Source organism: Pseudopipra pipra, chromosome 17 (assembly GCF_036250125.1).
Source record: "Pseudopipra pipra isolate bDixPip1 chromosome 17, bDixPip1.hap1, whole genome shotgun sequence".
NCBI classification, from domain to species: Eukaryota; Metazoa; Chordata; class Aves; order Passeriformes; family Pipridae; genus Pseudopipra; species Pseudopipra pipra.
The window spans coordinates 1,861,678-1,876,802 of NC_087565.1; the positions used below are offsets into that span (position 1 = coordinate 1,861,678).

Here is a 15,125-nt window from a genome sequence, read left to right on the forward strand (position 1 = left end):
CACCCCCCTTCTCTTTAAAACCAAGGCTCACCCAGCTGATCCAGATCTGGGGCCACTGGTGCAAAGTGAGGCAGCTGCTGGGCCCCTGGGGGGAACTGCAGTCTCCAGGGTTTGGGGCTTGGACACATCCCTCTGCTCCTCCTTCTGACAAATAACCAACCACCACCAGCTGGATTCATCTTTTATTAAGCTGCCACTCAGAACAAAAGGGAGAGAGCAAAGCCTGCCCTGAGACCTTTCCAGCGCTGGCACTCTCCATGCCTTCACATCAAGAAAGGTGGATTTTCCTTCAGGAAAACCCCCTCAGAGGGTATTTTAGATAGAGCCATTAGTGAAAATGTCCCTTTACTGGGGAAAAAAAAAAGTGAAACAGGGCTCCTGCCGCTGTCAGAGCCTAGTCCTGCTTTCCTGCAGATGAGACAGGATGGACAAAGGCCACCAGCTGGAAAGAGCCTCCCAGGTGTGGGGGGCACGTGGGGATGGGATCAGCCCCCTCAGGTAATCCCAGCAGCAATAAACAAAGACCCAGGGGCTCGTAGGGACTGTGAGTAGGTGAGGAACTGGCACTCCTGCTGGGCTTCCAGCTGGAGGAAAGGTGGAGAAGGGAGGGGTGATTTTAGCTAAAAAAAAAAGTCTCCTCAAGGCCAAGCCCTTTTCAAGGTTGTGGTTGAGGAAGGCTCTCCCTGGGGCTGCCCTTGGCACAGTGTGGGCTCAGCAGAGGAGGGCTGGGCTGGGCTAGACTGGACTGGACTGGACTGCAGGAGTTCAGCTTCCCCTGTGAGTGGGACACAGATCCCACCAGCCAGCTCAGGACCTCCCAGTGGCAGTAAGGTGTAAGAGGTACGGTGTGCTGGTGGGCAAGTGGGTGAGTGCATGGGCCTCCAGCTTCCAGAAGCACTGAGCCAGCCTAAAGGACTGGGAGATGCAGCTCCCTGAAGCCATCCCCATGTGCTGAGCCCCTTCCCCCCTGCCCATCACCAGCTGCAAACCTACTGCATGGCACTGACTTACCTGCATCCAGTGTCAGGGGACAACTTAAAGGTTCCCAGCCCTGCAGGGCTCACTCACATGGGCCCTGGATTTGGTACTCTCAGCAAGTGCAACCCACCCCATGGAGCAGAGCCATGTGCTGGCAGCAGCCACAGCCAAGGTGTGGCAGGGTGGGAAAGCAGCAATGCACCCTTTGGGGAGCAGGGAGGTGGGAAAGCAAATGTACAGCTCGCAGGGCTTCACACCAGGGGGGCTCTTGCCAGACCCAAATGCCTGAACCTACTTGGGAGGAGAAAGCAAATAAAAACCAACAATGTCATTCAGTGCCTGCAAAAAAGGAGTACTTATTTCTCAACAGGGTTTAAAGGCTCCTGCTGGACCCTGCGTGGGGCTGGCTGCCAGCTGAAGGGGGAGAGGAACAGAAGAAATGAGAGAGTAAGAAGAACCTGGCATCTCTGTTCTTAATTTGTCATCACGGTAAGACTCGAGCACTGAGTGCAGCTCGGCACACGCTCCTAGATGGATTTCCTGCGCAGCCGGGGGTGCTGCCGGCAGCGAGGGCTGTTGGATGATAAAGTGCTCCCCGGGGAAGAGCCGGTCTGACCCCGCGTGCTCAGGGACACCTCGTCGATTTTGTAGGAGATGGAGTTGTAGTACACGGGGTTGGTGTGGCAGCTCAGGGTCTCGGGGTGGGAGGGCACGGGGCTGCCGCACACCTGGGGTCTGTAGCACAGGCACGTGCAGAAGGAGGGCACCGCGGCCGCAGAGTTGGCCGACTGGCGCCGCTGCCTCTCCGCGTCCTCCTGGACCAGCGGGATCAGGTTCATCTGGCTCGTCCTGTCCTCCACGGGGAGAAAAATGGCGTTGCTGCTCCGGCTGTCCTCTTTTGGCTTGAGGTGGATGTTGTTCCGGGCTCTCCTCAGCGAGGCTCGCTCCTCGGCGTCCCGCCGCTCGTCTTCCGAGTTCATCGTCAGGAACCGCAGCACCACCAGGTTGAGGAAGGCGCCGATGACGGTCAGGCCCACCAGGATGTACATGAAGCTGAAAGCCACGTACGGGGGCTTCTTCTGCAGAGCCTCGTTCTTCTGCAGAGCCACAAAGTCTCCAAAGCCAATAGTGGTCAGGGTGATGAAGCAGTAGTAATAGGCATGAAAGAAAGTCCAGCCCTCGAAGTAAGAGAAGGCTGCGGCGCCGATGCACAGAGTGCCCATGCAGGACAGAAAGCCCACAAGGACCATGTTCTCCATGGAGACATGGGTTGTCCTCATGCCCAGACACTTCTTGATCTTCTTGAGCAGCAGCCGCACCACGGTGTTCATGCGCTCCCCCAGGCTCTGGAACATGACCAGCGTCAGAGGGATGCCCAGGATGGCGTAGAACATGCAGAAAACTTTGCCGGCATCCGTGCCCGGGGCAGCGTGTCCATAGCCTGTAAAGGAAACAGGAAAAGTGGTGTCAAGCCCTCACTGGGGTTTCCAGCAAGGCTGCCCTGGGACCAGAGGAGCAGTAGGAGAGTGGGGGAAAATGGGAAACGACTCGGTAACAGATCTGCAGGCAGTGCTAATGGGGCCACATGAGGCCACATCCTTTGGGATGATGGCACATCACAGTATCATGTAGGCAGAACCTCATTTGGCCTCTAAAGAGAGAAGGTCCCCTCCTGACAGACCCTGAGCTTGTCGCAGAGGCCAGGAGGGGCCCTAAAGCTGGACTGGGGTCTAGAGCTGGACAAGCCTCCTGCAGCTCACAAACAATTCAGAGGCCATGCCAATGCAGCGCCGGGTGTGCAGGGTAACCTTAGGGAGGCTGAGGGCTCCACAGGATGCTGAGACAACAGTGCCAGGGTCACCCTGTGGGAGGGAACACACCCAGCCAGGACTGTCCACAACTGCCCTGCAGGGGCATCGACACCTCCCCTGGCACCTGCTCTTGGTCCCCCTGAGCACTCCAGTGTCACAGGAACCTTTGACTCTCGGCTGTATGAGAACCCGCTGTGTGACCTTGTTGGACATGAGTTATAGAGCCAGTCCCTGCAGAAGCATCTAAGTGTGGGAGGACTTCTGCAGAGCCACTCCGGATTTACTCCAGTGTCACCAAGACTCAGACCTAAATCACGGCCGGACTGTTGGGGAGGAGGGGTTGTGCTGTTTTAGATGCAGGGAAGTGAGCATTTATGCCATTGAAGCTCTGTCAGCCCTTGTCCCGGGGACAAGGAGCTCAAGGAGGACAAGGTTTGCCTTGAATGCCTCCTGAGATTTAATTTCCCCACCTTGGTCCAAGTTTCAGAGCTGTGACTCAAGGACACACACGATTACACCATGAGGCATAATGAGGTATTTGCTGCAATCTTCCGGACTCCAGCGATTCTGTGCCCACCTCAATTACAGCAGCTCAACAGAAACCAGTGGCCCCTGCCCTCAGCAGATGAGTAACAAACTCAGTGCCAGGGAGTCACGTGGCATGGGGAGTAACGGCATCCAAAGGCATCCAAAGGCATCCAAGCCTTTCTTCTGAGTTTCTTTTACAAGAAACTACCAGGGCCAGAAACTTCCTTTCTGAAGGTGCCCACAGAACAGCACTGGCTCCTTCCCATGCTGCTGCCCGGGGCTTTCACAGACAGCTACTTATATTTTCACTTTTTGCAGGAATTTGTGTGACTTTTGCGTGGAGAAGAAACCCTCTTGTTTATTTCTGTCTTACTCAAAGCTGTGCCTTGGCTTCACCTCTGTCCTTGCTGCCAGTGGTTTTCCAGGACTCTTGTGGAAGCTGACAGCACACAGTGATGGGATGACCAGAGGAGGATAACCATGTTATCCCGGGCTCTGGAACACACCTCCCACTCCAGGAAACTCCTACTTGGGACAGGGTTGAGGGGCTGAGGACAGCATCCTGCTCCATGTTGTGCTCTGAGCTGTGAGCAGGCAGGAAGGCACCAGCTTCTAATTGCTCTGTCTGTTCACAAACCCACACAATCAAAAATTATGAACTTAATGCCTGCATGCCACATTTCACAGAATACAGAGCAGACAGAAGACTGCAGTGGCAAAAAAGCCCTGTCAGATCCAAGCTTAATAACCAAGTGCAATTACCAGATCCCAGGCTACCAGATAATACAGTGACAGCAATGAGGAGGTAAATATAATGATCTATAAGAGCAGTAAGTGGAAAAACAGTTGTTACACCCTGAGAGACTGTTGAAAGAGCATTTGACTGATGCTTTCAGAATTACAAAGGGAATTAGAAAGAGTAAACACAGCTACATTAACATTAAAACTGAGATTTGGAGCACAGCCCAACACAAAGAGATCTGACGTGCCAGTGTTTCAGAAATATGGCACCTGGGTTGCAATTATTTATTGCACAATGCGTGTGAGAAGTGTAGCCATTGTTTGTCACAGCTGACAGGAAAATCATGTAAATGAAGCTATAACCTGTCAGGCAGTGATGGAGATTTTTGCTGAAGCCATTCACCCTTCCCTCCTGCTGGGGCCTCACCTGAACTGTGCCCTGAGCCCGCTGCTGTTTGCTGGCCACGTGTGTTCCCAGCTGCACGGCCCCCATCCCATGGGAACACATGGAGACCCCAGGCAGGGCCTGCAGGGTTCCTGCCCCTCTGCCACCTCTTGTCCTCTGGTAACACGGTGCAGTTGATCCCATCAGCCCTTGTCCTGGGGGATGATGCTTTCAGCTACCAGAGGTGTTTCAACCATCCCAAGCCTTTTGGTAAGGCTGAGTCCTGTCCTGCAGATGAGGAGGTGGCTGCTGGCTGTGGCAGGGCAGGATTTGGCCTCAGAATTCCTGCCCCCAAAACACATCTGCTGACTGAAATCCCAGCACAAGCAGTGACACGAGCACAGGATCCCAGCCTGTCTACCCCCATGGGATGCTCAGGGTGCATGGATTAATCAAAATGGATTAATTAAACAGTGCTAAACTCCCATGTGGCTAATCTCACCTAGAATTAAGGGAACCCTCAAACAGTTTCATTCTCTTGCAAAATTGAAGGCACTGGGCTCTGGTGTGGGTGAGTGTGGCTGTGTGGGAGTTTAATGTGATTCAATCGTTCCCCTCCAAGCTGACACCCATCTCTCTGCAGGTTCCCGCGCAGGCAGAGCAAGGGGCAGTGGCTGGTGGCTCTCTTGGCTCCCTGAAGCAGGTCTCACACAGCCAAACCTCTGGAGTTTTGAGCTGGCAAAGAAGCCAACAGTTCTTGCCCAGCTCTTCTCTCGGCTCGCTGGACACAGCCCTGAGCAGGGACAGATGTGGCCCCCACCTCTGCCCTCCCACATCGCTGCCGGCTTGGGCAGCTGCCTGCCCCGAAGGTTCCTGCAGAAGCTCCACGAGGTGCTGCCTCCCTGGGACACCATCGTGTCTCGTGGCCTCAGCCACAGCAGCATCCCCGGCATCTGGGTGGCCCCAGCCTGCCCATGCCTTGCCTTCCCCAGCACTGGGCACTGGGGGTCTCACAGGGTCAGCTCGGGGGGGGGCCTAAAGAGATGCCTGAAGAGATGCAAGCCTTGCGAGGAGGAGACCTGCCTCTGCCATGTGGGCATCCCCCAGGCTGTCCTGGAGCTCCCGAGGGTACTGGAGGTGCGGGGATGGAGGAGGATGGGGTGCAGGGAGGTGGCGATGGAGGGATACGGGATGCAGGGGCGTGGGGATAGAGGAAGATGGGAGACAGGGATGGAGGGACACGGGGTATCGGGAGGTGGGGATGGAGGGACACGGCGTGCAGCGGGTTGGGGATGGAGGGATACCGCGGGCGCCGGCCGGGCTGCCCGCACTCACCGATGGTTGTGATGACCGTGATGGCGAAGTAGAAGGAGCCGGCGAACTTCCACTGGCGGCCGGCGCGGTGCGGCTCGGCCTGCAGCACCAGCCGCTCCAGCTCCCGGTAGTCGTCGGCGGAGAAGCGGTACTTCCTCCGCAGCTCCCCGCGCTTCTGCTCCAGCAGCCGCTTGCGGCCGCTCTCCGCCTCCGACTCCAGCGCATCGAAGACGGCGGCGCCCACCAGCAGGTAGGAGAAGATGCAGAGGATGAGCGCGGCCGTGCGCAGGTTCTGCCGCTTCATGGCGAGGGGCGGCCGCCGCGCTCAGCCCGCGCTCCGCATGGCCCCGCCGCCGCCCCCCGCCCGCCCCCCGCGCACCCCCCGCGCACCCCCCGCGACCGCCCCCCGCGCACCGCGCACCGCACACCGCACACAGCACACCGCACACAGCACACAGCACACAGCACACAGCACACAGCACACAGCACACCGCACACAGCACACAGCACACCGCACACAGCACACAGAACACCGCGCACCGCACACCGCACACCTCACACCGCACACCGCACACAGCACACCTCACACCGCACACAGCACACAGCACACCGCACACAGCACACAGTACACCGCACACCGCACACCTGACACAGCACACCTCACACCGCACACAGCACACAGCACACAGCACACAGCACACAGCACACCGCACACAGCACACCTCACATCGCACACGGCTCCCCCGCACGGACCGCGGGCACCGAGCAGCGCCTCCGGAGTGCCCCGGGCACCGCCTCCTGCGCGCTCCCCGCACCGGCTCCGTAGGCAGCAGCTGCTTCGGTCACCGGCTCGCACTCACACCAAGGCTGGCTCCGCTGTGTCCCAAGCCCCCGTGCCCGGCACCCTGGGCAGAGCTGGTGGCCCCGGCTGCAGGTGAGCCCTGGCGAGGCCGCGGTTCGTCCCGTGCCAGTGACGCTGGTGACAGCCCCGTTCCCTCCAAAGCTGCCCCTGGCTGCGTGCGCCCAGGCTGGAGGAGGGAGGTTCTCATGCCAGCACCTGCCCTCCTGGCAGAAAGGGCCTTTAGGGCTGTGTGGCTGTCCCGAAGTACCCTGCGGTGCCATCCAGTGCAGGCAGCCCTCGCTCCTGCTGCTCTGCCCAGCTGTGGGCAGGGGGTGCTGCTTCACACCAAGGGCACTGAGGAACAGTTACCCGTGTTTGCTGTGTTACCCCTGTTATCTGTCTGTGTCAGCCCTATTGCCTGTGTTGCCTGTGTTACCCACATTATCTGCATCACCCGTATTATCTATCTGTGTTATCAGTGTTGTCTATCTGTGTTGTCTGTGTTATTTATCTGAGTTATCTATTTTGTGTTCTCTGCCTGCATTATCTGCCCCATCTCTGCTTTTCACAGCCAGTCACCAGAGCAGCACTTGTGCCTTCTTGTGTCCGGTGCTGTCTTAAGAGGGCAGAAAGGAACAAAATAACCAGGTTCATGTTTTCTGCTGCTTTCTTTGGCACACTGATAAGAGGCTGCAGGCACAGGGGGCATGGGGCCTGTCAGCCCTGTGCTGGTAAGGAGGGCAGTGAGTGCATCCTCCTCACACTGATGGGCTGTGGACAGCCCAGGTCAGCTCCGAGGAGTGGGGAAATTAGCCGGGGTAGGAGGCAGAGCCCACAAAGTGAAGACCCTGTTTCTCATTCCTGGTTTCCACAGCTTTTATGTAACTCTTATACTTCACTTTTAAAAATAGAAAGATACTTCTGAGTTGTGTGTTGCAGGAGATAGTATCTTGTTCAAGAAATAAACTATCTTTCTTTTGGCTGGGAATAAAACAAGTAAAAAAACCAATGAGGCTTACATCCCTCTTCATCCATCTTGCTTCTCTCTCTAGAGAGGACAAGATGCTTTGGGCTTTCTTAGCAACAATGGAGGTTTGCATTGGACATAAGAAAAACTTTTTAACCATGAGGACAGTGAAACACTGGAACAGACTGCTGGGGGAGATTGTGGCACCCTGTCACTGGAGGAGTTTAAAAATAAGATAAGCAGATGTCTGGGTGCCTGCTGAAAATGCTCTGGGTACAGCAGATGCTCTCCTGAAGCAGGGGATGACTCAATGCCCTCCCGGAGCCCCTTCCAGCCCTGTCCTCAGCGTTTCCATGGCCAGCACGAGGGACACAGTGGCCTTTCCTACTGTAATTGTGAACTCTTTTTCACCCTGGCCACTTGCCACTTCCCTCCTCCTGGCTGAGCCTCCGTGCCAGCACCATTAGTGAAAGTTGTTATTAGAGAAAAAATAGACTCCCCCATCCATCCATCCAGCAGCAGCAGCACGAGCTGTCAGTTTGCTGCTCACATCACAGCGCTCACAGCCCCCTAAATCATGTGGCACAGCCTGTGCTGGAGGAATGTGTCTGGTTTGTGTTCCCTGTGGTGTGTTTGCAGCCCTGCTAACGGGGCCTGGGATGCTGTCAGACCTCCCGACCCAGAGACATGTGGGGGCTGCCTGCTCAAGTAGACACACTTCACCTGCTGCTGGGAATTTTTTCCACTGGTCAGCGATGACATCCCACCTTGCAGATGGGCCCCAGAGCTGCTAACTGAGCTCCTGTTGGTTCCAGAGGAAGGAAGTTTTAAGGTGACTGCATCGCTGGGTGCCTGTCACGCATCTTTTAGGAGGAGTTCTGGAGTCTCTAGTGCCTCCAGTGCCTCACAGTCAAATTCTGGGGTCCCCAGGTAATATTTGGAGTGTTAAGCTGATGCTGTAGCCTGTTATTCAAAGCCATCTGCTCTGTTGGGCCATTGTAGGTTTTCCAGTGTGGAAAACCCTGGGAGATGCTCTCTACCTGTGAGTGACAACAGGCACAAGGCACTTGCCCAGTTTCCTTTAGCAGCAGCATCAATCTTAGCTGCTCACGGACTAACTAAATCCTCCACAGTTTGTTTCCAAACCCGTGTCTGCGATGAGAGCCAGCAGTGGTTGGGCAGTGATGGTACAGCACGGCCTTCCCAAGGTGGTACTCACATAGGGAGTGGGTCTGTGGATGGGATATCACCCTCCCTGTGGCTGGGGCCATCGGGGCAGTGGGGCCATCTCTGCCATGCAGTATTAACAGCTCTCAGCACTTCCTCAGGAGGGTTTCTGCCAGCCCTGTCCTCTTTGGGGCTGGTGGAGGGTTGACCTTAGCTTCTCCTGAGCCCAGAAGAAATCCTTGCCTTACAGTGTCTTGTGGCACAGCTCTTCCCTCAGCATGGCCCTTCCCTGCTGCTCTGGGAGTTACAGACATCGGGACGTCACTGATTTCTCCTTTTGGGCTTTGCTTTGACCTCGTGCAGGTCACAAGGCTCTGTGGAATAAATGCTGCTCAGCAGGAACAAGGGTAGCAGGATCCATCTCCTAATGAGAAATCCCCCAGTAACAAACCAGGAGTGTGCTCGGGGTGGGGCTGGAGGCTTCATAATTCAGGCTGGATTCAGCCTGCTCTGCCTCTCACCCCTCACATGATGCTTTCTCCTGCCTGCAGTGAGCACGGGGCAGGAGAGACACCAAACTGTGCCAGATGGCTGTCGTGCAGGGCCATCCTGTCCTGCCCCTCCTGAGGCACAGGAAAGTTTCACACTTTCCCAGTGCCAAACCCTCCAGTTCAACCCTTGTCTTCCCCCCGACTTCGCTGCGCTCGAGGAAGGTCAAGCCGGAGCCGCAGGCTCAGGGCAGGCAAGATAATGTACTTTATCATTGATTTTCAGTGAGAAGTTGCATTGTGAGATAAAATGTCTCGTTTTTATTGCGTGGGGAGGCAGAGAGAAAGCGGGAGCTCTGAAAATAAAGCCGAAGTCGAAGCACTGTGTTCCTGTTGTGAGGTGCTCGTGACTGGGAGTAAAGCTGCCTTTTCTTCAGTCCTTTGGAGGTGAACTCCGAGAAGCTGCTTCCTCTGAGGTTGGTAAACAAAGTCAAACTTCATCTGTGTTTAAACCAGTGCCTAATTAATGTGTCTAATTGGCCCACATCTACTAATTCCAGGCTGGCAGGGAGTTTATTAAAAAGCTTTTCTAGTTCTAATGGATTGAAATAAGCAAAGCTGCTTAACAGTCTCAGCTGAAAGGCACTAACCAGGGACCCAGTGGTGTGGGTCTGTCTGAGTCAGTCCCACGTCCCATCAGGCATCAGCCCCCTCCTGGGTTTTGGCCACAAGGTGCTCCAGCTCTCTGGGGGCTTGGGGACCATCCTGGTGTTCTCTGCTTCTTTTGGTTATTTTTAAACACCAAATTGATGCTTTTGTTTGCCTTAGTAAAAGCATCAGCTGTTCTGGGTTTAATGCCATTTAATACCGAGATTATAGATAGCCTGGTGATGCCACGGGGTATTTTTAAAGCAATGGATTACTTAATTTCTGAAAAGTATTAGTTATCAATGTGTGAATGACAACCAGCTGCAGCTGCCCAGATGGTGTCCTTGCACCACAACAGGCTGCAGGCACTGCTGGGCTGACCCCAGCCAGGCAGCACCATGAGCTGGGCACAGAGTCCCTGATGGGGCCCAGGCTGGATGTAGCTGGGTTTACTTTTGCCCCATGACTCCATAAATCATCCTGTAAATTATCCTCCTGCTCACCAGAGCTGCCTTGTCTGTGTCCTCTGGCCATGCTCAGGGTTACTGCAGGCTCAGTAACCTTGTGCTTTCTCTCTGCTCTGAGAATTCCCACTGCCTCCTTCCCAGGGTCTTTGGAGCTCAGATGGCTGCAGGCACTTTGCTCTGCACTGTGATCTGGAAGCTCAGCAAGGGAGTCAATGAAGTGTTGGATATAAACTGGTTGCAAGTGCAGATCACCTCCACATGGTCTCCATGGATGTGGCTTCCAGGTTTCAAACCCAGGGCAGATGGACACAGCTCCACATATGACTGTCTTCAACCACCTTGCCCAGTGCCAGCCATGCTGCCTCCTGATAACCCACAGCTCATTAGTAAGCCTTTCCCAAATACCCTTCCTACCCAAAATGGGTCCTGCAAAGGGCTGCACAGCCCCATCCTCTCCATCCTGCTCCCCCAGCAGCCTGATCTCCCAGTGGTTGCACACAAAGCAGACTTGGGCTGGAAATGCTGACAGTGCTCTTGACAGTTTATGGTCACAGACTCTATTTTCAGCCTAATAAGTTTTTTATGTGCTTGGAAAACTGTCAGTTGAACATCAGCCAGGTAAAAAGCACCTGCCGTAAAGTGCCTGGACCACAACCGAACGGGAAAGGTGCTGCTCTGCTTTGGCAAGTTCTTGATCTCAGACACTTCAGTTGGTTCACTTATTTGGTTTGAGGATCTTGGCTCTAATTATAAAATAATAAGATAAAAGAATAACGCCTGTATTTAAAAATTTGTGGAAATATTTGCTGAGAGCCTGTTAAATCAGAGCAAGCAGCAAGTCTGGGTTGGGGTTTGGGGTTGGGAGGCTCTGTGGTGCTGCTGCTGGTGCTGGGGTGGGCTGGTCCCTGCCAGGAGACCCTGGATCCCAGTGATGAAGGAGAGAGGCTTTGGGAGCATGTCTGGAGGAGGGTCCTGCTTCTGGGGAAGGTGAATGTGGGGATGAGCTGCCACTCCCACTGCAGACTCACCACAGAAACGTGGGCATATCCTTGGCCACAGGGAGAGCAGGGCCTGATCCCGAGCCTGCCTCTGCTCCCACCATGGACATCACGATGCTATAAATGACTTCCCTGCCTCACAGCCTGTGGGACTGCCAGGAAGGTCAGGGGTGGGGGGACAAAGGGTCTGGGAACAAATTGCAAGCATGTGAGGCTCTTCCAGAGGGTTCCCCGGTGACAGCTTCGCCCCTTTCATACCAGGCAGGCCATGCCACAGCAGCCCTGCATTGCAGGCACTGGCACGGCCCTGAACTGCTGCAGGGATGCTGTGGGACACCCCTGGGGAGTGATGGGCTCTGGCAATGCTGTGTGGCACACCACAGCCCACGGGGCACCCGGGAAGCACCGCGTGTGGCTCCAGTGCCAAGGGCAATAACCAGGTCCCTGCATCCCACGGCACCCTCCTTGCCCAGGTGCCACTGCAGGGCACTGCAGGCTGGTGGGACAGGAGGCAGCACCATCCAGGAAGGAATGGTGGTGGGTCCAGTCCCGGGTGGGATCTGCCCATCCTGCAGCCCTGCCCCGGTGGGATCTGCCCATCCTGCAGCCGGGGCGGTGCCGCCCCAGGGCTCTGCTTCCCAGGCAGACAGTTTACAGCAAATGGCTCCTCTCGGTGATAAAAATAACCCAGTAGGAAACAAACTGGCCCCAGCACTTCAACTGGCGAAAAACGCATTTATTAGTAAAACTCAAGATGTCCTTTCCTGTTCTGCCTCTCAAGCTCAGGGAACCAGCACTGAGAGGTTGACTGAGCTTCCCAGCCAGGCACCAACTTATTTCAATGCAGGGCTTGATTCCTCCAAGCTGCATTTTTCTTCCTCTGCTAGCGATGCTCCACTGCTGGTCCCTGACTCCACTGGCCAGAACAGCTCTGGCTTTGGGGCCACAAGCGATTTCCCAGCTGATAGAGCTGTAAATGCCCTGTGAAATGTTCCCAGCTGCCCATGCCTGAGAGCACAGCAGGTTCCCTGTGGGGAATGAACAGAATGAAACGAAAATATTTGTCTTCTCCTGCACTGTAAGCACTGCACTGGGGACTTATTTCTTCCTCCACCTTAAAACTGCAGATTTTACTAAGTCTTGTTTATATGCAGAGGGTTTCCAGTTGCTTCTCTCCAGGCCTTTCTGTGGAAGGACTAACTGGGGAGATGAGAAGCATCCTCCCTGAATTGCAAATGCAAAAATGTCCCTGTGTATGCCTGGCCCAGCTGCTTGTCCCCTGCTCCAGCCCTGGCCCTTTCTTCCCAGCCATGCTCAGGGGCTGTGTGGTGTCCCTGGGGTTACAGCAAACAGCAGCACAGGAATCACAGCTGTTCCAGGCATCAGGAGGCAGATGTGTCATCAGTTAAAGGGAATCTAATTAACAGTAGGCCTTTCTGGAGGCAGGCAAGCCACCTGAGCTAAATGGAAAAATAAATCAAAGACTTTTCTGGGTTCTGAAATATTTAGTTGACTTTTAGGTCCTTTATTTGAGAGTCTCCTGGGCTGGGAGCTGAGAAGTGACAGGCAGTGATGCTCATCCAGGTACCCCCCAAGGCACCTCCACTCATGGCCAGGCACAGACTCAGGGCATGAGTCTGGAGGTTCAAGCCTGGGAACTGCTTGCCAACAGTCCCCTTTATGGAGGCAGATGAGAGCTGTGAGCTTACCCAGCCTGGGATTTGGAGGTGCTGATGTGACTGCAAGCCCAGTGCCCATCCTGTGCTGTGACTTTGGGAGATGATGTGTCCCTCACTCCCAGGCTGAGTCTGCAGGTTTATCCATGAGACACCCTCTGCTCCTCACCCATGCAGCACTGGAAAGGAAAATAACCCCTGCTCCTGCCTTCTGTGCTGCTGGGTTTACTCCCACTGGGGCTGACCAGAGCTGCTGGCAGTAAATATTGGGATGAGGAGTTATGAAACTGCCCTGGGGAAGCTGCAGCATCCTGTGATGGGTATTGCAGACCCGTGGGGTTCTTGGGCACCCCCAGGCTCCTGGATGAGCAGCATCCTGTGGGAGCTCTGCATCCCCATCTCCCCTGGACTCTCAGCATGGCACTGTGTGGCCTTCCCACCACTGCACACTTTTAAAGGGACATTTTTGCCTCCAAAACCAAGTAACAATTCAGTGAGAGTGTCTGGCTCTTGGCATCACCACCAGTGAACCTGCCCCTGAGCTCTCCTCGGTGCCAGCACCTTCCCATTGCCAGGACACCTCCTCACTGCTGTGCCTGGACTGGAGACAGGGCGGTGCTGCAGGGTGGGCTGTGCTGGCAAGAGCACACTGGGAGCTGTGGTGTGTGGTTGGGTGGTTATCCCCAGCCCTGCTGAGCAGCACCTCCTCATCAGAGCAAAGGCAGCCAGGACAGAGTTAATCTGCCTCCTGTCCTTGCATGTCCTCTGCACAGCATGGAAGCAGCCTCTCTGAGGAGAAGCTGTGGTGCCCCTGGGAAGCCTGGGAGCTCTCTGATGCTCCTTGGGGTAAACCTTTTGCCCGTGAGCCCAAACAAGCAGAATAATTTCACTCTGGCTGTGCTGTGCCTTGGCACGAAGGGCTCCTCAGGGAGCCATGGATCGGACCTGAGTGTCTCCTGTTCATGGCAGAGCGGAGGTGTTGGGCGAAATTCAAAAGACAGTCTCCTCCCAGGATGCTGGGGAGGCAGTTCAGACACAGGGCGGCTCCCGGGGGTTTCTCACTGCCTCGCTCCTGTGCCGGCACCTGCCTCAGCAGCGATCAGCACCGATGGCAGGGGCAGGGAGGGCTTGCCGCCGAGGGGTATTTAAAGGGATGGTGTGAAAACGGGCACAACTCCTTTAGGGCTGGGCTCAGCAAGCCGTGCAGGCCGAACCCTGCCCGCGGGTGCAGCCGCAGTCGCTGTGCAGCGCTCATACCAATGCGCGTTCGGCGGGAGCCACTGCCGGGAGCTGCCAGCGCATCCTCAGCCCGCCCGCTCCGCGGGTCCCGCGCGGCACGGCATCACCTATTTATAACTGCACGCACTGCAGGAGCAGTATTAGACTGATGGCTTCACACAGTCACGCTAAGTGTTGCTCTGTTTCTGTGATCTGCTCTTCTTCACAAGCTGTTGGTCTCCTGGATGCCAAAACACTCTGCATAGCGTAGACAAAGACTCTCACTTTTCATTTTTATTAAAATCTTCACCAACAGCACCAGTCCTTGGCATATTTACCAGTTTTTCCCAGGCCACCTTGAGTAATTGCATCTACTATTCCTTCCCAGTCCGATCGATATCCTTGGTAAATAACATAACCTGTCAGCTCTGTTATTGCTGCAGACAAAGGCACTTTAGCAATGAAATTGTTTTGCTGGAGAAATAAATACTTCTCACTGAATCTGAGGATGCTGTGACCTTTCATTAGTGACCTGAGTGACTCATCCCTTTTTGTGTGCACACTGCAGCCTCCTACCATGCCATAAGAGGTGTTCCACAAAGTCCCACTGCCCGGAGTAATGGGGAGCTGAATCCTGTGGGAGCCTCCTGCTCACGCTGCTTCTCCTCCAGCTTCACACCTTGCCTGGGCCTGGGGGCTCTCACGTTATGGCAATGCCCTGTTTACCCAGCAGAGACCCTGTGCACCATCTGAGTTCCACGGCAAAGTCCCTGGCACACCCAGCCCTTGTCTGCAGCAGCTCCTGCTCTCCCTGGCTATGGAAATCTCTGGCACAAAGGTATAAACCCCTGTTCTCAGCAGAGGGCAGCCAACCCACACTTGTTTGGCACTCAGGGCT

General features: G+C 55.3%; 1 protein-coding gene across 1 annotated transcript; it reads right to left on the reverse strand.

Moving 5' to 3' along the window:
* Positions 1-169: 169 nt before the first annotated feature.
* Positions 170-6,092, reverse strand: KCNK15 (potassium two pore domain channel subfamily K member 15). Its single transcript, XM_064673650.1, has 2 exons — positions 5,779-6,092; positions 170-2,419 (listed from the first exon to the last, which is right to left on the reverse strand). Exons 1-2 carry the CDS (start codon positions 6,059-6,061, stop codon positions 1,506-1,508), a joined length of 1,197 nt encoding a protein of 398 aa, XP_064529720.1. The 5' UTR covers positions 6,062-6,092; the 3' UTR covers positions 170-1,505.
* Between the last annotated feature and the right edge of the window lie 9,033 nt (positions 6,093-15,125).

Coding starts and splice junctions, on each gene's coding strand:
- KCNK15 (XM_064673650.1), bottom strand. CDS start 6,061: ATGAAGCGGCAGAACCTGCGCACGGCCGCGCTCATCCTCTGCATCTTC. Junction 2,420..5,778: donor CACGGTCATCACAACCATCG/GTGAGTGCGGGC, acceptor TTTCCTTTACAG/GCTATGGACACGCTGCCCCG.